This window comes from Parasteatoda tepidariorum, chromosome 9 (genome assembly GCF_043381705.1).
Source record: "Parasteatoda tepidariorum isolate YZ-2023 chromosome 9, CAS_Ptep_4.0, whole genome shotgun sequence".
Classification (NCBI taxonomy): Eukaryota; Metazoa; Arthropoda; class Arachnida; order Araneae; family Theridiidae; genus Parasteatoda; species Parasteatoda tepidariorum.
The window spans coordinates 5,924,097-5,949,871 of NC_092212.1; the positions used below are offsets into that span (position 1 = coordinate 5,924,097).

The 25,775-nt window shown below is 29.7% G+C and overlaps 2 protein-coding genes across 2 annotated transcripts; one reads left to right on the plus strand and one right to left on the minus strand.

The window, feature by feature from the left end:
- LOC122268253 (adhesive plaque matrix protein 2-like) lies at positions 1-24,908 on the plus strand (the record flags this gene model as incomplete). The annotated part of the gene is given in 13 exon segments (XM_043054596.2): positions 1-83; positions 2,487-2,600; positions 3,759-3,902; positions 4,084-4,218; positions 5,094-5,147; positions 7,599-7,664; positions 8,791-8,895; positions 10,084-10,188; positions 12,634-12,867; positions 14,860-14,926; positions 18,077-18,135; positions 20,269-20,359; positions 24,560-24,908. Coding segments are annotated over 13 exon segments (1,309 nt in total), but the record flags the coding sequence as incomplete, so codon positions are not given.
- Positions 24,909-25,338: 430 nt separating this feature from the next.
- On the minus strand, positions 25,339-25,740 carry LOC107455710 (isatin hydrolase-like). Its single transcript, XM_071185333.1, has one exon. The coding sequence runs from the start codon at positions 25,738-25,740 to the stop codon at positions 25,339-25,341; it is 402 nt and encodes a 133-aa protein (XP_071041434.1).
- Positions 25,741-25,775: the final 35 nt, after the last annotated feature.

Genomic DNA, 25,775 nt, shown 5'->3' on the forward strand with positions numbered 1-25,775 from the left:
TAACGGAGGGAAGTGCACAATGTACTCAAAAGTGCCAAAATGTGATTGCTTGCCTGGATTTTATGGAGAGAAATGTGAAAAGGGTAACTTTAAAATTTCCTAACACGTCATTTTTTTTCTTTAAATCAACAAGAAGGGTTTTTTTTGTAAATTCTCCTCATGAAGAAAAAATTATGCTTATTACGACTCGAATATTCGTAACTGAGCAATGGAGTAATGAGCACGCTGTGACAACTGGTCACGGAATTACATTTTTGAAAATTTTTATCCTTTCCCTCGTAAAGCCACCGATTCAAAATTCTCAGTCGTTTAGGCGTCTTTGCACAGGTTTGTGTCTCGGATCCAGTGCTGGGCAATATACTCCAATGGTACACATTTAATGGTTCGCAGTTATTACAGTTTTATGCAAACACATTTAGCCAATACATTAATCGAAACGGAATAGGCTATTATGTAGGATTTATCAATTCCTGCTTATTGCTCGGATTGCACTCATATAAAAATTAGTTTATGAAAATTAGATTATGTGAATCGATAAGCAGAAATAAATTTGAATAAATTTTATCCATTAACGCGACTTTATTGAGTTTCTTTCTTTACTTTTGAAAATTTCTATGCAAATATTAAAATTTGTAACTGGCAACATGTAATTTCCTTCTCTTTTTTTGACACTTATATTAGCGCGAAATAAAGATCTCGATCGAAAAAAAACAAATTTTCATGTACAATGGATAAATAGTCAATATTTGCTGCCTAATTTGTAAAAAAATCCCAAAAAAGCAGTTAAATTTGCAGTGACATTTGAACAAAATGTAATTTCGAAACAACGTTCTTGTAAATTTCACAAATAATAATAATGTCTCTTTCAGCACGGCAAATTTAAATTCCGTATTTGCATTTAAACATGCTACAAATCGATCGAACAAAAAGTTTAACAAATAATAATTCTAGAATTAATTATCGAGTATAATTTTTTTTGCTTCGCCAGTACTCCTTTTCCTTTACCGACATTCCTTTGCAATTTCAAATTTCAAAGAGTAGAAAATGTTGTGCCGCAAGGCAAAATGTAACGGAAAACAAAAAAGTTAGAAAAAATTTGCAAAAACTGCATTAAAACAAAACAAAATAAAAGTCGGAAAAAAAGACTCTGCGTTTACTTCGTAAACAAAAACGGTCTTTTCAGCATACCGAATTTCAAGTCTGTGGTTCTATTCCTGCGTCCTGCAAAGCAGCCCGAATGGTATTTTTAACTGCAAGTTTATACAAGTTTCCTATAAATAATTCTCGAACTAATTACCGAATTTTGTTATTTTATTTCATTGAACTAACTATCTGTACATTTTTCTACCCAACTTTCTAGTCTTAAGTTTCTAAGTTTTAGAGTTTTCGCTCAGCAAAACAAAATGTAACGTTAAGCTAAACGCTCAAAGCAGCGACTGTGACCCTTGCAATTTTTTAATATAGAGTGATATATTCGAAATCAAACCGTCTACTGGCCAGAGTTCTCAAAGAGATTTCTTGCATGAATTATCTAACAGATTTTTTTTTACATAAATATTTGAGTTTCCAAATTTTTTTTTTTTCAAATTTTTATTTTTATTTTTTCTATTAGTTTGTTTTAGTGTTTTAAGGATGTTTGAAACATTTTAATATCTGCTCACAGACTGTTTTATACTGTTTTGATACATACTAATATCTGCCCACTTATAATCCTTCCGAAGATGATGCACCCCAGTGGTAGTAAGACTAAAAGCAAATTACATTCATAAGCAAAAATTTACATTTTATTATGTCTAAAATTAAACTAACTAATGTGATATATATATATATATATATATATATATATATGAATATATATATGTATATATATATGTATGTATATGTATATATGTATATGTATATATATATATATATGTATGTATATGTATATATATATATGTATATATAGAATATAGAATTTATTTAAATGTAGTGATGGTCAAAATCATTTTGAATTGGATTTATTGAATGCAAAGAATAAATAGCAAGCATACATTTCCTACTACTTTAAATGTAAAAATAAAATTTTACTCAAAGTGTGTAAAACTTGGCAGGTATGTAAATTAGATAATTAAGTAGTTTCGTAAGTCGGAATTCTGCAAATTGCTTTGAGTTTGGATTATTTGCTACAGCTTGAATATCTTTTTGCGGACCTTAAGGATCCCTAAACTGAGTTCTACTAAACATTTTATGCAACTTCTATTTGTTTTAAGATTTTCTGTATCAATTTACTACAACTGGAAGGAAAAAAACAAACATTGTAGGGGAGGCGCTAAGGCACTATTTTGATTTCTTGCATTTGATATAAAATCGTATTTCAAGAAATAATAATATGAGATAAAAATGCGACAAAGCAGATGGCTATTTTTTTATAGAATGTGAATATATTTGAACATGTATAGATATTTGTGTATATTTTCATAAGCATTTGTTTTTATTGTCTGTAGACGTCTGCTACTTAAGAGATGTTTGTAAGAATGGAGGTACGTGCAGACCAGATGGATTCAACAAGTTTAAATGTGAATGTAGGCCACATTATTACGGAACATTTTGCGATAATGGTAAAATTTCAATAATTTTAATACATTTATAACTCATCGAAATTTTAAATTATTAGAGCACAAATTCTATTTAAAATGCATCGTTGCATTTTTCACTGCAAAACATTTAGACTGTTACCAAATGCGAAAAATTGAATAGTTGAATTCACTAAGCTGTACTTGTTAGTGGTTATAGATCTACATTTTTTTTCTTTAATATTTCTATAAACAACAAAAAAATTAAAATAATTAATATCACAACGAATTTATTTTTAAAGTATAGAAGCAAATATTTTTTTTTATATTTCCGGAATGAAACTTACATTGTTATATTAATAAAATGTAAACTAATCGTTGAAATTTTGAACTTTATTTAATGCCTTTAAGCTGTTTAAATAACTATAATTCTTAATCAACCTCATCTATGAACTTTAAAATCTAGACAAACTTGGTGACATGGATGTAAGTCCCTAATTATCCTTACAGCTCCTTGTTGAATTGGAAGCTTTGTCTCCTCCAAGATAAAGTCAAACCTGCTATCTGGACATCAGATTCTAAGCATTCTGACTAATAATCAGTTGGAAAATAATGTTCAGGCTAATCTCATATAACTGACTGATAAGTGAACTGACCTCATTCAACTGAATGATTACAACTAATAGATCTATTCTGGAAAAAATGAAAGCATTAAAAGGCAAGCAATCGCATTTCAATGGCTACGTTTTACAATTTACAGCAGATGAAACAGTAGGCTTAACAGGACTGCAAACGTACTCAAAATTTAAATGTTCTACTGACGTAAAGGTGAAAGTTCTGATTGACAATTTTTAACAGATATTGCAAATTGGAAGTGCTGTAATAAGCACAACAAATTTTTCTTTCTTCTATAAAATTTCAAAACCAAATAACTTTTATCAGGTACACTTTTTTTGGATATTTGAATGTATATAGAATCTGCAAATAAAACCCTTATAACTCTACATAAAATAAATTAATCCAGAAAAACCTAAGAGGGAGTGGTGAAAATAATAATAAGTTAGATAATATTTCAAAAAAAATTACTCAGAGTATATTTAACAAAATAAAAAACGGAGATTATAACGCTTAGAGTATTTTATATATGTTTACTGGATCCCTTCTTAAGATTGATGGTTTTCAACAATAACTTATGTTTTTTAGTGAAACAAATGTGCTTGGAAGGAGGTAAAAGCAAAGAATGCTCGAAGCTTAATGCTCGATGTGTTGAAAGCCCAAATGTAAATGAAGGTTATACTTGTAATTGTGAAAACGGGTACGATAAAAACGAAAACGGTTTCTGTATTCGTAAGTATTTTCAATTACTGTTTTTTTTATTCATAATAGACTGAGTCCAGTTAAAAAATTAGGTTGCATGTTAATGCAACTCATAAAAAATCATTCCAACAAAAAAATATTTTTTTTTATCTTCATGAAATAGTAAATTGAAATCATGAAATCTTGAAATCTAATTTAATTTTTATTTCAGACAAATGCCGTATTAAAAAGAATGAAGAGAAATGCATAAAACTCTCAGCCAACTGCGTATTAGACGAAACCTATCAACCCATTTGCAAATGTCCCCCATTGTTTCAAGAAGATGCAAATAGGAAATGTGTTAAAGGTATTTTTGGCATCAATATTATGTTTTGTTAATATTTAAAATAAAAATTGAAAATCTCTAACGCCAATTTTTAGCAAAAATCCTTCTTTAAAAACTTTATTTGGCACTTTATGAAAAAGCTAAATCTTAGAAACTCAACCTCTTTGTTTTGTGCGTCATTTGTTTTCTCCATTATCTTAATACTTCGAATCTCGTAGCAAAAAGGTATCTTCAACATGAATGCCAACTTACTTCATTTTATTTATATATATTAGAAGAACAAACATTTGCTGGCTTGTAAGCTCAATTAAGGCTTACAAACCTTTGTCAAGTAGGACAGGTATGCCCAATGCAGAGAAGGACACGGCAAACAGTTCATCCAGGGTTGCGGCGTGATTCCAACTCGCCTCCTCTATGCTCAACAGAGCGTTTGGAGGGAGATACCGCTCGGCCAGGGAGGCCCCCTAGTTTTACTTCGAGGAAATATTATTTCTGGTTGTAAAAACATCTAATTCGAATTCTTAAATTTTATTCAAAGTTACATTGCTCATCGTTAAATTTAAATAATTCAAAAATGTTAGAGTTGATTTGTAGGTTTGTTAGAGTTGATTTGTAGGGAACCCTTTTCAATGCATCAGCAAGAAGGAATATTTAAGCTCGTTTGATCATTTGCAGGGATGCCTAATAGACCTAATAATTGCCTAATAGATTGCAAAAATCTATTAAAATAAATTAAAGTCTATAGTTTCAATTTTAAAATAATTTAGCTAAATAATATTTTTGTACTTCATCAATCTCTAGACAACGAAATTTATCTTTAACAAAGTTTGGAAATCTCGTGTCTATAGTTATGCTTTATTTTTTATACTTTATACTCAACATAGTTTGTTTTTTAGAAGTATCAAATACACCGGAATCAACTGAACCAGAAGGGATAACTTCAACAAATTGTGAGCATGTCGTTGGATATTTTTTTCTCTTTAAATTATAAATATGTGTGTCATTTTAAAATGTTCTATGTGTCACAAAATTGCATCTTCATTGTCGAAATATATAAACCATATTTTGAGCCTAAATTTTCAACTCATTGCGCTGACATTTTCCATATTAAATATTCATAATTGGATAAAGACTGTTATTTGCAAAAATATGCCATTGTATTCTAATTGGTAATACTTTTATATAAATTTCCCTTAAAACCCTTGATATGAAATGTACATATGAATTTGCAAATAGTTATATCTTTAGTTATATGAGAGACAGAGAGAGAGAGGTATAAAATAAAACTGTTGGAAGTAATTGAAAATTATTACAAAATTATTGCTTTAAAATTTAAGAAATATTAGTTAAAGACCGCGTGAAATATAAGCAATGAAGGTAATTCTTGTATATTGCGAAGACTTCGGGTAAGATGAGGTAATTTGACTTGATTTTTCCCTCAAAAAGAAATCACTTATAAAAAAATCGTGCATCTATGACTTTTTTAAGAATGATACATTACACGTAACTAAGCAAATAATATCGCACCTTGGCAAGTGTCATAACTCTAAAATGCAGCATTTGAGACAAATCAACTTAATACGATAACCCTTATTCTGAATTCGACTCAGAACTGACACAACTGCCCTCAGCTGGATAAATTGCGCGTTGGAGATTATGTGACATTTTTTGAGCTTGATGGGACACTTCAAACATATTTTTTATTGACATAACTTCAAAATTGCTTTTTATTTACTTGAGTCACTTTTTTTGCAAGGGTGCGATATCTTGATTAAGTCTGATAGTTTTTAGGTCGAACAATTTAGTATCAACACGCTTTCGAATCTTAGATACTCGGTTTTAACCCACTTTTCCTTAAATTTTTTTTAAAAATTATTTCTGAAATTCATTAAACAAGTTGGCTTCTTAATATTGAGATTTACAAATTTTAAGTTTTAGAGTGAGTTTTTTTGTTTATGTTCATTTCTTCATATGTATTTTATTTAATTTATTTAATTTTTGTCTCTTATTATATCTGTTTTCTAGGAAGTTTTTACTTTATTGATTGTGATTGTGCTTTTAAGTTGTTCTCATCATAAATTTTTTAAAAATAATAAATTTTGGATGAAAAAGTTAAAACATAATAAAAACACAAGGGATATTTTGAGAAAAATGTTATTAAAAATATATATTTAATTTCATATTTCGAGCCTCACCCCATTCTCAAAGAGCTGTCCCACCCTCAGGGTTTTTTCCTACCCTCAGAGTGTCATCGCAGCCTTAGGGGATCGGATCGAGGTTGATTGCATTTTTAGGTTTTTGATTTGATGTTAGGTTTTATTCGAGTAATTTAACCGTTTCCATAATTTCAATCTCTTCGTACGAGCGTCATTCTCAGATTATGAAAGATTTCTTGCCTTGAATAAAAAAAAAAACATGCATAAATCAAATAAATCATGAATTATGAAATGAATAAACTTTTGCTAACAATAATTTTGATAACAATAATTTTCAAGGCTTAGTTCAAGTACAAAATTAAGTAAAACTTGAATACTTATTAAAACTTAAAATTTGGAATTTTGCTTTTAAAAAAAATGGAAAACATTAAAACAGAAGCAACACTTATGTGTATTTCATTTTACTACCTTTATTATATAAGAAATTTAGAGATAAAGGAATAAATTTAACTGTCTGTTCGAAATTGAAATTTATTACTAAGGATTGCTGTCTTTGTCTAGGAGGGTAAGTTTTTTTTATCACTATTTCTCAACCAGTTGACGCTGCCATGACTTTCAGATTGATAAAATTACAAGATCACATTTTCTCAGGAACAGAAAATTTCCTTTTTTTAATTAAAGCATACAAAACTGTTTTATTTTGCTTCAAAATTACAATGAATGTATTTATTGAGAACCTTGATCATAATTACTAAATATTTTCAAATTGATCATTAATGTATAAAAATTTTTAAGACTACATTCAGCTAAAAATTAGCATATTATCTGATATAATTTAGCTATAATTAGGCCTTACTGTAAAAATTTAATGGCCAGGATGTTTTGAAGATATATTTTACCTATTGTAAAACTTAATAATACGTGCAGTTATATACAGTTTTACTTAGAAAATACAGAAACACATGTTTTCGACAGCTGCAAATAACTAAGGATTACCAAGCAATGATCACAAAAGTATTGGAAACTTCGCCCAATTTCAATTGCAATTACATTGGAAGAAAATTCGAGCAATAATTATGATAAGCAATCAGATATTTTACATTGACTCTTAAAAAATCAGAAAAACGTTAAAATTTTTTTAAAGGTCTTTAAATCAAGGCTTTTATAAAAATGTTTTGTAATGTATGATAAGTAAGTAGGTTTATTGTTGTTCAGATTTAACTATTTAAAAGTTTCCTGTTTCAGCTCATGAATCAACTGAATCAACTCTTTCCCCTAAAACGGATATTTCATTAAAAACAACCTTCTCAAGTAAGCCTATCTTTTTTCATCTTTTTTGTGTTTACTGAAAATTTTTTGTCTGCTGTACTGATATCAAATCTGCTGTAACTCCAAAACCAATTATACTAGGGCCCTGTAACTAAGACATAGGCTACAAAAAGCAATTATATCCACATATACTAAAACTCTTTTAAAAATTTTAATTATTCCTTTCTGGAAAGCTGATAAAAAATGATTTTATTTGCCTTAGTTCAACATTAGCCATTGTAATAAATTAAACTGTAGACAATTCTGTTCAGGAATTTATTTCACTCCTTATAATATTTAACTATATCAACTCATCGTAAATCAAATTGGAAAGCTACGTCAATGAATTTGTATTTCTAAAGTTATCTGAAACCATGTGTTGCTTTGCTTATAATTGTGCTTTTAAAACACTTTTGTATAAAAATAAGTAATTTAAAATAAATAGTGATTGAAATAAAGAAATATTATTTATGCAGTAAACGACAAAGGTTAATAGAAAAATGGTACTTAGTTTATAAATACCGTACAAAAATCCCTATGCTATTATTGACTCCGTTAAGCTTAATTAATTTTAGTTACGACTAATACAGGTATTATGGTAATGGATGTGATTTTTTATAAATATAGTTATTTTTGCAACAGTCGTTTCAGGGTCCAACAAAAGAGCTATTTCCAGAGGAAATTGTTTGATTCTGGCGAATTTAAACTACCATGAGAAGGCCTAAATCAGCAGCATCATATTAAATGATACTTACCACAGCTAATGGTTATTTTGTTGAACTGAAAATTTTAAAATTTGATCAGACTGCGTAGGGACCTAGGGGGAGCTGTGAAACATTTCATTGTTAGTTCAAGTTTTATTTTAATTAAAGTGTGTGATTGAAAATGTCATTCTTTATACTATGTTTTCAAACAATTTTGTTTTTAATTAATTTTGCTTTTGTTACAATTTATGATTCAAGACATGTATCTCGCCTCTTTAATCAATTTTGTTTTTTAATTATAGCGTGTGATTAAGGACGTCATACTTTATCCCGCGGTTTCAAACTAATTGTTCTTAATGAGATCTCTTGATTGTGGTTGTCAATCTTTATCTTGCAGTTTCAATCAATTTTATCTTCAATTACAGCATGTGATTGTGGACTTCATTCTTTATCTTGCGATTTCAATCACGAAGGGAATAAAATTTGTTCCTGTGAGACTGGTTTTTCACAAATGACTGATGTCTGCGTTGGTAAGTTATGTAACTCTTAAATCATGTTTACAGTATGTGTGATTCACTTTGTCTAAAACCGGTATCTGTCAATGATATACACGTAATATTTTATTCGTGTACTCCTTTTAATTTTACACTCCTTTCAATTTATTCCTCAGAAAAATGTGAAGTTCAAGGGCATAGAATTTGATTTATAAAGAAAACTGATTTTTTGAAATTTGTCATAAAATTAATCTATTCATCATGACAATCATGAAAACATGCTTCAGCATAATTTACGTGTATTTTTGATGCATTTGATTATTATGCTAAATTACAAAAAAAAAAAAAATAATTATTATTTCGAAAGGGAAGAAATGATTATAACATATGAGACAATAACTGGAAAAATAGTCATCTCTCTTACCCTTGTTAGGCTAAATAATGTCAATATGTGTTTATGTTGAAAACGGACGTAGTTAATTTGTCAGACTTATTTTTGATTTCCGTCTAATTTTAACACGTTAACACTATGCTGTCTGCATAGATTTTAGTGATAAGTTTACCATGTGACCGGTTCCGTGTAACTTGCTCTGCTTTGTAAAATAGTGTTTTCTAGTGGTAGCGAAATTTAAGTTACTTTTAGTTTAGTATTTTTCATTATAAGTAATTTTTTTCACCACTAAATATCAAAAATTATAAGTATGATATAAAATGCAACGTTTAAGCATCAAACTACTGGTTACTATATTAAAAAGTAGGCGTAACTATCTTTCTTTAACGAATTTTACTATATAATTTGCTACCACTTTGTTAAAACTATTCCAGAAAGCGGAGCAGTTGGCATCCCTGTAATCTATTGTCCCTTGACAAAAGGTCATATGAATATCAGGTTGCAACGCGCGACATCCATGTGTTGTCACCGGCCACTAACGTTTCGCTTGGACATGGCACCAACGTGTTGTCATGGGTAGTGATGTGCCAATCGATTCATTTAAATGAATCGATTCTTTAGAATCAATTCACTAAAATGAACGGTTATATGAATCGATTATTTGATTCTTTTTTAAATGGTCGTTATAATGGAAGTCTTTATAAAAGGTGGTCGTACAAATTAGTTTAGACTGTTTTAGTATTTGAATTAGTTGATCTAGGTCAGGGGCTCTCAATATTTTTCTGCCATGGAACTCTAAATAATTAACGTTCTTTCGGCGGANTTCTGAACAGATTGCTATTGTGGTGAGAAATCTGTAAACTGTTCTTTTGGAAGAAACTTGGAAAAGAAATGCTGGTGCAATAAAGGTTATGGCCAAATGCATGGAGCTTGTAAAAGTAAGCTCTGTTTTTATAAATATTTATTGCTAAAATTTATTGTTTTGCCATGTTTTTTGTAAAGAAATAATATTATTTACAGAGTAATATAACAATATTTTTTTTATATATTCTATAACACTGAAAAAAATATTTTTTTTTAAATATATTTGCAGTACCAATAAAGTATTTATTGTAGGACTGGTGCGAGTCACTTTTTTTGACACTGTTATTAAATTCGAAAAATAGTAGTTGTAAAATTTACTAATTTGTCATCAATATCACATAAACTATATTTTTTAATTTCAGTTTTTAACTATTGGAACTAATTATTATTGTATTAATTAGTGTTTTAGTACATCAGAAATTCTATCAGAAAACGAAGAATATTGTAAGATATGTGTGTTAGCAAGACGGTACTTCATCGGGGGACACACTGCCTGCCAACTCACCTTTCTATCGTCAGTGGTAATACCAAAAACTGATTGTGTTCCGAGACCCGATAATGGATAAATAAAATAAGAACAAACAATTCGAAAATTTGAAATGTAAATGCAATGAAAAATTAATGACACACAAACACAATTTAAAAGTGCACATTAAGACATAATAATAAAACTCCCACATATAAGATTATTATTAGTAGTATTTTTTAGTAGTCTCACAATAAGACGATCGTATTAAAATATCAGTAGCGTCCTTTTTGTTTCTTACGAAAGCCGTGTAATGATGAAGCACGTGAAATATTTTTTTTTCTATTTATGCTCAACCACAAATTTTTTAATGCTTTAAAATGTACCTTTCTGAGGAAAGAGCTTGTATGTTATTTAATAGTAAGATTTTATAGGTTTTCCTTCAATTAAGCTTGAAAATACTTAGTGACTCCACTTCAAATACTAGCATAAACAAAATATTAATTATTATAAAATAAATGTTACCGGAATAAACTGTGCTACCACTTTTTACTTTTTAAAGGATAAAAAATAGCGAAAGTCTCATTTGTAAGGATGATGGGCATAAATAGGTCAACCGAAAGCCTCGACACGGTTTCTTTTAGGCAGTCCAAACATATCACTATGAAGGTTGACAAAAGAGCTATTTTTTACAAAATCTAATGAAAATAAGTAAGTGGTAGCAAATACATGTCTAAAAATTTGTTTAATTTATTGAATATGATTGCTTTGTATTATATAAGTTTTTCTCAATTACTTTAAAACAAATAATTCCCATTAAGTTTTACGTTCACGTAAATATATCCTACCCCCTTCATCACAAATTTTTTTTTATCCCACCTTAGGTGACGGAGCAGATAGCCCATCTGGCTACGTACTCCGTATCAAATGTTTAAATCGGTACTTTTAAAACAGAATTTGGTTTTTAGATCCACTGCTCAGACCATACTTATAAAACACCCAGTGAAGAATTTTTTATGTAGGATATGATTGGTCAAGACCAGCCATTTACTTTTTTGAAAAGTCTCACTAAAATTTGAACTTCCTTTGCAGCTTCGAAATCAATGAGCTACATAGAAAAGCCTTACATAGACAAATATAGAGAGAAAATGCATTAAGCAATTTTATTTAGTTTGAATTTATTTGGGATAGTGAAAAAGTTATCTATTGGTGTTATCAGGTTAAAAAGTGATAGCGGAATATGCATATTTTCAGAAAATACCTTACCGAGTGGTAGTATAGTTAAAGTATTAATATTTTAATGAATTTGAAACATAAGAATTTCGTCCACCATCTCTTATATAACGTTTTAGAATAGGAACAAGTTTTTTTTTGCTGAATTTAAACAAGCAATTAATCTTACTTAATTGCAGTGTGAGGATTTCAAGTGTAATATCAGTTTTGTCCTGAAATCTGAATATTTTTTTTAAGATTATTCTTTTTAGTTTATCTTTAACTTGAATGTAAACGTTTATAAAGAAACATATAGATCTTGTCTGCTGTGCTAAATACGAGAAATAGGATGAAAATAACGCTGTGGTGAAAATAGCGCTAAATACAAGACTTATATGACTTTAACTTACCGCGTCACAAGCAGGAATTTATTATCAGATAATAGAGGAAGCTTGGTTGAATTTTAAGAATTTCTGGTTAGGAATATACAATTTTAAATTCCATGAAAATTGCATCTTGTTTAGAGAAACTGACTGTGGATTCAGAATCTATGATGAGTAAGCGTTAAAAATTCTTACACAGTAGAAAAAAGTGCTCCCTAGTATTATTCAAATATAATAAAAGGGCAAATGCTCAGTGTTGGTAGCGATGAAGAGATTACGTGAGCGATAAACATTCAGATGATATTTCTTTAAGTGTTATCAGCCTAAAAATCCGGGATTTACATAAACTTTAACTAGAATTTAAAACCAGAATTCTTAAAATTTTTTAACCGGAAACTAAATAAATAAAATTAAAATTATTAAATAAAGCTATATCTAAATAAAAATTTATTTATCAGAAACTTGCAGCTATGATGTAGATTGTCAAAATGGTGGTATCTGTAAACATAATGGCAATGATGGTTTCTGTGAATGTCATGCGGATTACAGTGGAGACAGATGTGAAGTCAACAATGTTTGCAGGCATTTACACCACATATGTGGTGAACATGGTGGCATATGTGTGATACACGATGGATTACCTCAGTGTGAGTGTCCTCCTGATAAAGAATACCAAAAAGGGGTTTGTAAAAGTAAGAAAAAATATTTTTCGTATGCAAGTTTTCTATATTAGAATTTAGTGCTTAATCGAAAATATTTCTTATTTACTATAAAAATGTATGCATGACGAACTTACTTAGTTTTAAAAGTAGTTATATAATCAAACCTGACTAAAATAAACTAGCTATTGCATCTGATTTCAAAGTCAAATTATCAGGTTTCAATTCAATTGAAATAGTTATTGTTATAAGACAATCATTTTATACGGGTTTAGTTCATTACGTCTAGCCATCGACACCCACAAAAAAATTTATATTAATTTTTGTTTCTTTAAGCAGATTGTTACATAAATACAATATTTAATTAAAATTTCGAACTGCAGAATTCCAACACAGAGCCGGTTTCTCATTCAACGAGGATTAAATTTAAACTTAATAAACTGCTGGCAATTAAATATTCTACACTTTAAATGATTTTAAAATAAGAGAATTATGTTTAGTTGAACTAAAATTGTAGTGGAATGAACAAGTAATTAAAACTACTCAGAGTTAGCAAGCAAAGATATTGGAAAATCGGTATACAAAGTTGGAAACTCGGCAAGAATTGCTGTAATCCGTTTATTCTGGGTGTCATACAGAGATTGTATGGTATTTCTGGGAAACTTAATTAACACACCTTCACCACTATGTCACAATTCATTGACAGAAGTTATTAGAAAATAATGAAGCACTAATTCATCGGCAACCAATGAACACACGTAATTCAGTGAACGCAGTTTCAATGAATTTCATTGGCACGGAATATTAGTAAGTGATAAGGCGCCAATCAATGAGCAAACATTGAACACACGTTTTCGATTGTTCAAAAATAATTGAGCGTCCTGGATGGTCTAACAAGTTATGAAATAAAGTAAGGTCAAGATACTGCAAGAAACATGCGGTCAGTAAACACTGGCAACTCTGGCAAAAAAAACTGCTTTCACTCGTATGAAAGATCATACTGAGTTTGTAAGGAGATTCGGGGGACCTCAGTCAATATAGCTTCAATTAAATGCTTAAGTTTATTGACCGGAGTTATTAGTAAGTGATGAGATGACAATCATTCGACAACCATTAACCTTACGTTTTCTATTATTCAGAAGGAAGTGACGGTCATGGCAGCAGTCAAACATATTCTGGATTACGGAAAATCAGAACAGTGCAGGCAAGAAGCTGTCATTTCTTTTTCTGTTGAAAAGCAACGTTGGTGAGGTCTGGAAGATAGGTCAGAGGTGCTGGTCATAACACGTTTGTAATGTAAGGGTTACAATGAATGTGCTAAGAATGCAAAAAAAGATGTGATCGACACCATTTATCATTTGTGCTGGAGATAGGAGATGTCAAAGTTGTCAGCATATGTTTCTTACAATTACGCATATCAGAATTGGGATGTGGTTGTGTGAACCCTTGTGACTATTCTGATAAAGTGTCTATTATCTCAGCCGCTCACCGATACAACCGAGCCTTCTTGCCGATCCTCCAAATACTCCATAGGGTGGAAGTCTTCGAATCCTGTCCTATCAATTGTTTTATTTATTCTGCTAAAAAATAATAAAAAATTTCTTAACTTTCGCATATTAACAGGCTATGAAGAAATTAAAAAAATTCCTATATCAATATCTCACATAGCTCTTCAATATAAATAGATTGTAACGGCATGGAAATAATTTTAAAAAAATGTTGGAAAAATATTACGGAACTTTTTGAAACTTCATATGTTTTAATTTCACTAAAAATTTTATAAGGAAACAGTTTTAAAATTTATATTGCTTCTCATAATATAAAAAGATTTTCTGTTTTACAGGAAGTAGATAAAAAATTTTGTCATCTCTAAGTTTTCAATCGTTTTTAAATGTTTTAAAACCATGGCAACCCTTATATAACGAAGGATTTTTAGCCTATGGTTCATATCTATAAAGTAATAGTATTTTAGGGCATGTTTATGTATTTGGAATAAAGTTAGTTTTATTCATATATTTGTTTCAGCAATTTGTGATGCATCAAAATGTATTCATGGACAATGTGAAATATTTGGTCACTCTTATAAATGCAGGTAAAATATACATTTATATCCATTTTAATTGCCACTATTCTTCTATTATAGTTTTCCTGGTTTATTTAAGTTGAAGTTAATTTATTTAGTTTCAAATTTAGTTTTAAACTTATTTTTAAATTAAAATTTAAATTTAGTTTACATGTATTCAAAAAATCATTTATTACATACATTTTAATTGTCCAAACAAATTTAATCAGCCCAAATAAACTTTCCTAATTTTCTTACCAATGAATAATTAAAGTGTCTAAGTTGCAGAAATAGCTGGAAAGCTAAAGTTAAATACTTATAATACTTTCGAGACACAAATTAGACATCACATTTACATTTCTCATGAGATGAAACGGATACGGAATTTTATAACTATCGTTGAACAGCCGACCAAATTATGGGCTTACGACTATTATTGTTCATTTCCTTAGCCTTGTAATTTTGAACCCAGTATAGAGGACAAGGGAACTCCAGGATCAAGTATTGGGAGAAATTTGCTTTCGTGCAGTTCTTTTGTTGATGGAACTTATCCGCATTTGCATTACATGGAGAGGATAACCACAAAAATTTATCACGGTTAACTAGATGGCAAGAGGACTCTAACCCAGTATCCGTCTACCACCAAGGATATTTTAAGTCAGCGCTGTGGTCGGTGAGAGCCGGATGCGGAATTCGTATCAACCAGCCAAAGCTGGGATTCGAACTCGGTTCATTTCATTGACCTTTTCCGGATTTCGTGCAAATAATCGCCCGGTCTCTGGGAGAGGGTTTGATGGTCTTTTCCGGAGTTTTCACTGTATTTCAAATGCCATGATAGAACGGGAGAAAAGCAGTTCATTGTATAAACTGTTGAATTCACATGTAGTGGTATCAAAAATAATTTTAAATTAAATATATTAAACAAAGAAATACACATTTAAATATAAAATTCATTACCAACAGAAAATTTTTTCGCAATGCGTCGAAAATTAGCAGCCTTGTGTAAATAATCTAAATATTTTGATTTCAATCTAATACGATGAGATTTCATTTTTTTAATTGCATAATACCTAGTTTTAAGGACAAATGTTCTATCATCTTTGAGGTAAAAGTATTTCTCACCCATCTGCAGAAAAAGGGTTAAACTATACTTTATTAATGAGCTGATCAACTGAGATGACACTGGGCAACAACTACCTTATCCATTATAATCCAATTTAGGTGTGGAAATTTCAAATCCAAAAATAGTTTTGTTTCCAAAAGCTATTTTTTAAAAATTTTATTTTTAATTTATTTAAATTTTGATTTCTCAGGAACTATTTGACCAATTTTGCTAAAAGTATTTTGCCTTGTAAAAATACTTTGTTTAATATGATATAAGAGGTCAATTCAAAATTTTTTCGACCAGTAAAAATAAAATAATAAAAACATAATAAATACTCACAAAGACTTATCTTTTGCCTGGAATTATTTGTGACTAAACAAATTTTATAAGCTTGCGCAAAAATGTTTCAATTCGGTGAAATATGCAGAAAGTAAAATTAACATTAAGGGGTCCAAACGTTGGAGCGTTCTCCTGACCAAATTGTATGGACTATATTTCCCAAATTGCAGCTACCCCTAATATTTTGGGGGTGAGAAACTCGAATCCGTCAGGAAAAAGGTATATTTATTCAGAGAAAGTACGTTTTTGTGTCTGATTTCGTAACTTAAAATATCGTCTGCACTCATTAGTTAGTATATATTTGTGGTCACCCCCTCAAACCATTAAGATAGAGTCCTAGAAATCTATGTTCGACCATTAGATCAAAAGTTATTAAAGGTTGGTCCATTTTTTATTTTGCGCACTGTACAATGCTATACAGAATGAAGGGGAGAGTGGGGTCAATTGTAATATTTTTTACTTAACTATTTTTAACTAACAAAAAATCCAATATATTATTACTATTAATTGACAGACGAGTAAAGTAGACTATCCTCTACTAGAAAAAAAAAATACTTTATTTTCAATGTTATTATATTAGTTATTAACAATTTTTGACAGTCGTGCACTTGTTACAATTGTCCCCACTTACGGGGTCAATTGTAACAGTTCATAAATTCAACTAAAACATAGTTAATTATACATATTATCATAGTTGTGATATATTTTTTTATTGATCAAAATAGTAGTGATATTTTAGGAGTAAAAATAATAATGAGCAGAGACCTAAAGGGTTAAGCTTTTGACTTTAAGGGGTTAAAAATTTTAATTTATGCTGTGAAAGGTGACAAATAAAATAATGCTCATGCAACATAATATAAATAATATAGGAAACTATTGTTGGTTCTAAAAGAGTCAAGTAATGGTTTGTAAACATAAGATTATTTATTTTCAGCTGTTACAATCTTCCCTTTACCTATTGTTACAATCGTCCCCAAGAAGCCATTTCAGTTTCATTTGTTAAAAACAATGCTAGTTAATTAACAAAACTAATTTTTTTTATTGAAATGTTAATTAAGGTGTCCACTTACATATTCGGTTAATAATTTTTATTTGTTTAAACAAAATTGCTTTGTTACAATATAATATTCTGATACCAAAAATGTGCTTACGTAGCGTGAAAATATCTTTTGTGATGTAACTCTTTCAAAAGTACATAAAAATGGTTGCCAGAAGGGGTGTATATGTAGATTTATTAAATGCACCTTATGTGCCACCTAAGAACCAAATCTACAACCCGACACTCGAAATTTTTGCTCTGTTACAATCGTACCCTGTTACCATTGAACCAACTCTCCCCTATAGGTTTATACAATTGTCTATTTTTGAAAACGAAACTGAAGGCAAAAATCTTATGACTGCAACGCATCGCATCATAAACTAAAATTTACTATCGCCTTCGTCGTACCTCTCCCTACACAGCGGAAAAGTGGGGACACTTAGTAATTACTGGAGGTAATTTCAAAAAAAAATCTGGTTAGTGATGTATTATTAATTAATTAGCGAAAAAAATTGTAGCTTGTGGAGAGAAACCGGTTACAGGTTTGATATCAGAGACGCAAAAGCATCTAACATCTGTTCAAAAATATCATGCAACAGAAAAGAAAAATGTTATCCAATGTTGCTGTTATAACTATGCTTTTTACTGCAAATATGATCTCTATGATTTTTCCTAAATATGATCTGTGTCGTTGCAGGTGTTTTGCTGACTATACTGGAAAACATTGTGATAAAAAATCATTGGAAGAATCACGTGGTAAGTTTAATTCGAGAATTAGTAGCTGCGAAGCTTTTTCTTTGCATCCTTCGATTATATTTGAAAAATGCATTGCAGAAAGCAGCACTTTCTATATAAACCCCTTCCATAGTTCCTTTTAGCGAAAAGATTGACTAGATGTAAATTAAGTAATATGTTACTTGGCGTCATCAAACATGTTTTTGGCTGCTTATTACATTTTTTATTGCGATTTGTTCGTTATTGTAGATTTCAAGACCGATACTCAAAGTTTACGATAAGTACTTTTTCTTACGTTTTTATAGTTTAATTTTTTATATATAAAAAACCAATTACTTACATTTACAAAAAAATGCTTATTGCATTGGTGATTATATTAAAATTTACTAAGAATAAATTTATTGCACATTGAGTTGCCAGGATAGCTTGATTGGTTAGGCATTGGGACCATGTCCAAGAGGTTGTGAGTTTGATGAAATGGGGTTGTGAGTGAATGTGGGGAAGATCCCCCGTGGACAATATGGTGATTGGTGCACGCTAAATCTGCAAGGGTCACAAAGACTTCAATATTCTCATAACAAATCGATACCTATTGGAGTTCGGGATTTGTGATAGATCATGTGCTGGTTCAGATTGAAATTTCGATCTACGAAAGTATGAATTGTGTGTGAATGTGTCCTCTCTATAAAACGGACTGTGATGTATGCGTGTGGCTGAAACTTAATTCTTGACCATAAATGGCACCCATCTTGCTGAAAGGTCATACGTCAACAACTTACTTATTAAAATTATGAAGATTATTTTTTAAAAAAACATTGTAGAATTACTCTTGAATAATTATTCAATTAAATTGAATTCGGGTTCAAATGCCCGAATCGAATCGGACGTTAAATTTGTATAATAATTATTGAAATGCTTTTTTCCGGTGAGTTTTTACCAGTCATTTTTCCTAGTTTCTTCTTCTGGTGCTTTTTTTCAGTAGGTTTTTTTTTCGCGTTAACCCCTATCTGTGGTCTACGGGACGTTTTTTTGTGGACTGTGAGTGTGTTACCACTTAAAAAAATATTGCAACCATTTAATAAATTTAGATGCTCACTGAGATTATAGCAACATATTACACGTTTAATATGTTGCTATATCAGTAAATCGATATTGCTAAAATGTATGACTTAATTTTACGCTGTAATTTTATTCATTTTTTCTTATATCATAGGAGTATTTTTAGCAAGCATAAAAATATAAAATTAATCAGCTTGCAAGTATTATTTACTAATTTTTATCTGCTCTATTTATTACCGCTTGAATACTTGAAAATAGAAATTCAATGCTTAATTGTATATAACCAATTAAAAATGTAGTTTCTTAGTATATTCTGAATCAATCGTGTATTTATAACAGAGTAAGCTTACTGAGTAGTCCTCTATCATTCATTTTTAGCATAGTTCTGTAAAAATAAAAAATGCAAAGAAAATTGCAAAAAGTGACAAATTTTATCAAGTTTCTGGCAATTTATTTTTTTTTAATATTCGGTCTAATTTCCGTAAAAGCACTATAGACTACTGTTGCGAAAATTCACTAATTTTTATTGATTTAAAAAGTATTATTTTTCAAAAAAATTTCCAGTTACGTGTCTAGTTTTTTCCAGTTGCGTACGGGCCCTGATATATGGCGCATAAGAACAAGTACATACATATTCAAATTTGCAATGGAAGTTTCCGATAGAACTAAGCTTTACATATAATGTATGCAATTAAGGATAAATACCCTTCCACATTTTTTATAAAGTTATATTTTGCATTTTTGTTTAATGGAATAGGTTCTTCACAAGCAAAATTTTTAGGAAGACCTAACAATATATTTAAGACAATAAAAATACTTTCTATTTATCGTTATAAACTATAAACAAAAAAATACTGAAGCTTTGAGTTTTTATCATTTTTACAAACAAATACTCAAGCGTGTTGTCCGTTAATGACATAAGTCTTCACCACAAAAAGATACCCAGCCAGTAGTCACTTTTTCCTAAAAAAGTGTTCATAACAAATGTTCACAAAAGAAAACTTTATTTATTTTTGATTGTGCAGGCAAAGTCCTATGTTTACTCTACTAATAATATTTACACATTATTTTTAAACTTTTGTTTCTCTGTTTCAGATAACGAGTTGATCGTAACTATTTTTGCTATCACCATATCAATGACTGCAGTAACTATGTTCGGAATAGTTTGCTGGCTGACTTTAATAAGGTAATGGTTATATTTATTAATATCTCGAAAGTCCAAATTCTTCGAGAATAAAACGTTTTTCTATGCGTGTTTAGAATTTATTTTAGAACTTAAATATATAATATATAATTCTTTGTAAAAGTTGATTATCATACCATAGGCGAGGTACTCAAACTATAAGAAAAGTGTCTTAATGCATGAACATCTGACTGATTTAAAATTTCTTCTGTGTAAGCTTTTGTTCTACTTTTATGCAATCTTCAAAAAAGTGCCTTCTTGTAAGAACTCCAATGATCTTACCATAAAAGTCTGCCAGTGGCAGCAAAAATTATACCATAAAATATTAAAAATTGATTGAATTGAAAATTTAAAAATTGATATATATATATATATGGGTCATTCTCACAAAAACAGTCATTTTCATGTCCCCAGTATATTTTATGTTTGTTTTACAGCTTACGAAAAAAAAAAATTCAGGGAAAGTGTCCTTCAGAATGCAAGCTAACAAAAGAATAAAAATAAAATTATCAATTTTTATTTTTTATTTATTTTAGGTAATTAAAATATACCAATATGTCATTCCCTCACTTGTCCCCACTGCTGATTTAAAAAAAGAAAAAAATTGTTTCTGAAATAAAATTTTTTTTTTTACAAATTCGTGTTTTTTATTTCAGAATACTGAAATATAGAATTCAGAAAATCAATTTTAAATTTAATTTCTGATAAAAATATTAACACAGCACTATTTTAAACTTTGTCCCCAGTGTTTCGCGTCATTCCCTCACAACAATGTTCTTATCACCTGCAATCTTCTTAGAATAAAAATATTTTAATAAAAACTTCAGAAGTTAACAACTGGCATCATAGAACAAAATTGCAGTATGTTTCCATCTTCAACTTAAAGAAGCTTTGCTGTGGAATAAATTTGAATGAATCAAACCAGGTAAAATTTTTTACATTTGTCATTCCCTCATGTCATTTTTTAGAGTAAAATAAAATACAACTTCATCGAGAAAGTGGATAATTATATGTTGCTTTCTTGTATGAATATAATTGTATGTGATTGACTTCAGAAATTAATTAGGCCTAACTGTTATTTTTAAATTTTATTGAATTCGTCATTCCCTCACTAGTGTATAAAGTGAGGGAATGACGCTGAAGTGAGGGAATGATTCAAGATGAGTATATTATTAAATTTTTTTTTGTTCAATCGTGCCAGCCAATTTTATTTCCCAAACCTGTAAAAACTATTAAATATATAAGACTAAATTATAATAAATATTAGATATACTTAGTATGTTATCATTTTCAAACTTTAGGTAGATGTAACTTAGATAAAAACATGTATTAAAATAAAATATCATTCCCTCACTATTAGTGTCATTCCCTCACTTTTTAAATAGTGAAAATAATTAATTTACTTATTAATTAATTTGAAAAATAAATTAAAAAATTAATAAATTAATTTATTAAATTAATTAATTTATTTATTAAATAAATTAATTAATTATTAATTATTATAAATTAATTAATTATAAATTAATTATTTAAAAAATTAATTAATTTAAATATTAAGTATAATTTATAGGATATATACTTTCTTTATAATGCCATTACATATTTCTATTAATATAAAAAGTTTCAGATCTTTTTATTCACTTTACTTTTTTGGGATTTTATGAACTGAAAAATGACAGTTTTCGTGAGAATGACCCATATATATAGTATATATAAGAAAAGAATGGAATGATAACACACAGCCAATCACAGAACACTTCTGGTTAGTAACGCACAAAACAGCCAATCAAAATTGAGAACGCATGTGTGTGAAAAGGTAATAATTTCTAATAATGTTGCCTGCAGAAGCGTTACAACTAAACTTACCAGCTAAATCTTGTTGTGATTTCTATTTTGTGTTGAATGCGTGAAATATGTTGATTCCTCTATTATCAGAGTCATATCTTTGTTATATAAAATGAATCGCCGTGAATTTCTTAGGCGTGAATATCTTTTACTTACTTTTAATTGTTTTTTACTTACTTTCAAAAAATTGTTCAACCAGAAATATTAATTAACTGTTCATATTTGAGATATTTCTTAAATAATGCATAAAAGTGCATCATTGGTTCGGAAAATAATGTGAAAAGAAAGATCAATGAAAAATGTACATAGCTAGGTTTTGTTAATATTCAGAGATTTATCGTAATTAATTTGAATTTTATTGTTTTCACCTTATTTTTTTCGGTTAAAATATACTTGAGTGTGCCCCTTGGCGAAATTGGCGACTCATATTTGGCGCCATTCCTGTTTGCGTAGAACACTGTGGTAACAGGAATGGCGGCCGAAACTTTATAAAATTGTAATGAACCCAATGTAAGCAAGATTAATTAACACAATAAAATTAATTTTGAATCGAAACAAAAATTAATAGAGTAAGCACATTAAGAAAGGGAAAAGAAAAAAAACTCACTTCTTCATTAAACTTCAATATCCTCAGAATTAGGTTCACAGAATTCTCTAATAGCAGTTAGAGACTGTCTAAATTTATCATGAATTGAATCTGTGTACCTCCATCACCACATAAATTCGGTGAAATACAAATCGAAAATGGCGTCTGTGGTACAGCCTGGTGGTGACATTTTTTTATAGTCCCTTTTTATGACTGCCCACATACCCTCGATCTTATTGACCATAAGCAAAAGTAATCTTACCAGTCGGTATTCAACGTAGAACTAACGGACTTCTGAAATTACGCATACTGTTGAACATTTAAAAATAAAGCTGAAATCTAAACCTATTAGAATCACGATAAGGTTTCAACGTGGCGAGAATCAAGGGGCATCCTCAAATATAGTCTACCAATTTTTTCATAACAATTCTGACAAAAATGTTTATTGATTATTGATAACATAATAATAATTTCATTATATATTTTTTTTTATTTGCATTCAGTATGACGAAAAAATTGAATTGCTTAATTTAATTTGTTGAATTTCAGTTACATATGGAAACTAAAATATTTTGTCAGTTACCAGTATTGAAGTTAATTGGGCAATTACTTGCAATGGTATTTGCTTTCGAAATATTACTTAGCTTCAACTCATTAATATTACATATTTTAATTTGTTTGCCATATCTGAACGTTTTTTTTTCAATTTTAACTCTTAAAATTTTAACTGTTTTCAGTTTAAAATTTAAATTACTGAGGGGGGGAGATGGAGCACCATGTAGGGAGCGTCCGGCATCCTATAAGATCAACAATGATTTGAGTTAGGCTCTGCCGCGCGTGCTTCGAATACGGAGATTAATCACCGACTATTGCCCTTTAGTAATGTGCTAAATAATATTGCTTCCTCGCATTATCTAAGTTTGTAGCATTGTTTGTTTCAAAATTGCTTTATACAAGTTTATAATAAGCACCTCTGGCATTTTACAATCCAATCATATTCTCTCTATGGGATGTTGGGGGATGAAAAATTGCCACCTTATCTCCAGGAAAAAGACTTTAAGTTTGTTCGAGAAGCGAGCAAAAATGTAATTGCGTAGCAATTATCGGGGATTGGCGAGCGGCAGTGAGCAGGGGGCGGAGCCCTCTAGTATATATATATATACATATATTGTACTGTCTTCTTTTTCTCAATAGCTTATGTATACTTTTTCGGACTCATGGATTATAACTGATTCAGCATTAAACTCATGACATTTCAAACCTTACTGCAAGTTATTTCTTTTATTATTTATTTATAAAGTTATTTCTTTTTAAATTTGTAGACACTGTTAGGGAATCACTTATGTCAAAAACGCTGCATGAATTTATAAACGCAAACCAAAGAGCCTTTTTTGTTGGCATATAATCAAACATTTGTTCATTTGAAACAAGACCTTTTTTTCTATTTTGTTGGTCATCACTAATAGTTATAAGTGTGAAGGGTTTGGGAATATAAATATTTAAAACCCGGGCACTTATTTGTGAATTATTTATCTTATTATGATTACATTTTATTGCATTTTTTTTATTAATCTGGAAAATTTGACTTTAACTATGTTGTAAAAAAATAAATCATTGTTAGAGATTATTAACTGCTGTATAAAAATTTTATTGATAAATAAATAAAAATAAGCAAATGCCTCAATGAACCCGCATTGAAATGTGCATCAAAACAAAGTTTAGTAAATTTTTTCGTTGAAAAGTGTTTTAATTTTGCCTTCTTTTAATTTCAGAATGAAAAGTAAGGTGTTCACTCAAGATCCCGAAAAAGTAAATCTCATATGAGATTTATGCGTGACATCTAAGAATATTTAAGAAATTCATATGTTGATCATAGAAAAGAGTTAATTTTTGTTACTATTCAGATGCTCTTGGAATGTATATATTTCATTATCACTGTCCTCAATATACATTTTTAAATCAAAATCCTTGTCAAAAATGAAGTAAACAGAACAGCAAAGACAAAGATGGAAACAAACTTTTATCGAAATTTAATAAAAATTAGAAAGGCAAGCAGAATAAAAGTTACAAAAAACAGTTCGATTTCTGTTTTTTCATAATTGCCTTACAGCCTTTTTCTGTTTATTCTGGAATTTTTTGATGTTTTTAATTCCCTCCTCATCAGATTTGATTCCTTAGATTTCTGAAGAAACTTCTATTTTCTTTTCACATTTAAAAGTTTGTTTACAACATCTAATTTGAGCGCACTTTGACTTCAATTTCGACAAATATTCCATAACTACTTAGTTTCATTAATACAGAAACTGTTACATATTTTATTATTTAATACAATTACACTATTTGGTTCTAACGTTGTTTGTAAATGTATTGAGAACGATACAATTTTAATTGAAAGCAAATTTAATTTATTTCTTTTCTTGACAAATATTAGAAAACTAATTTAGTTTCATCAAAAAAAAATATTTCTTAATTGTGCTACAAGATTTCGTTTCACTGGTTTTTTGAAAAACTTTTAGTTATCCGGATTGAAAGTGCTCCTGTTAATCAATTTTTAAATACGTACCGATGCTACTATTCGAGTTGGTGCACCGCTACCTTTACCAATTTTCATAGGAAATACATAAAGCATTGCACCTGCAATTGGAATTTCACCAACATTGGCTACATTTTCTAAAATAAAAGACCTACGCCCTAGAATGTAACCGTGGCATGGAAAATGCGTGCTTGTACCTGGATCAATGGACGCGGTGTCAGCACCTACTCCCTTGACGCTTCTGTTCTCTGCTAACCACTTACAAGCTTCAGCTGAGAATCCTGGAAAGTGCAGTTTTGTGGGGTCATCGCTTGGGGTGCCGAAAAAAGCGTCACGGTCGTGCCACCTTTGCCCCCAACCAGAGTTTAATAAAACTATAGTCCCATTCAAGCTCCTTTGTGTAGTGCGTTCCCAGTTCATGACATCCTCAACGGTAGCTACAGCATCCGGACAAA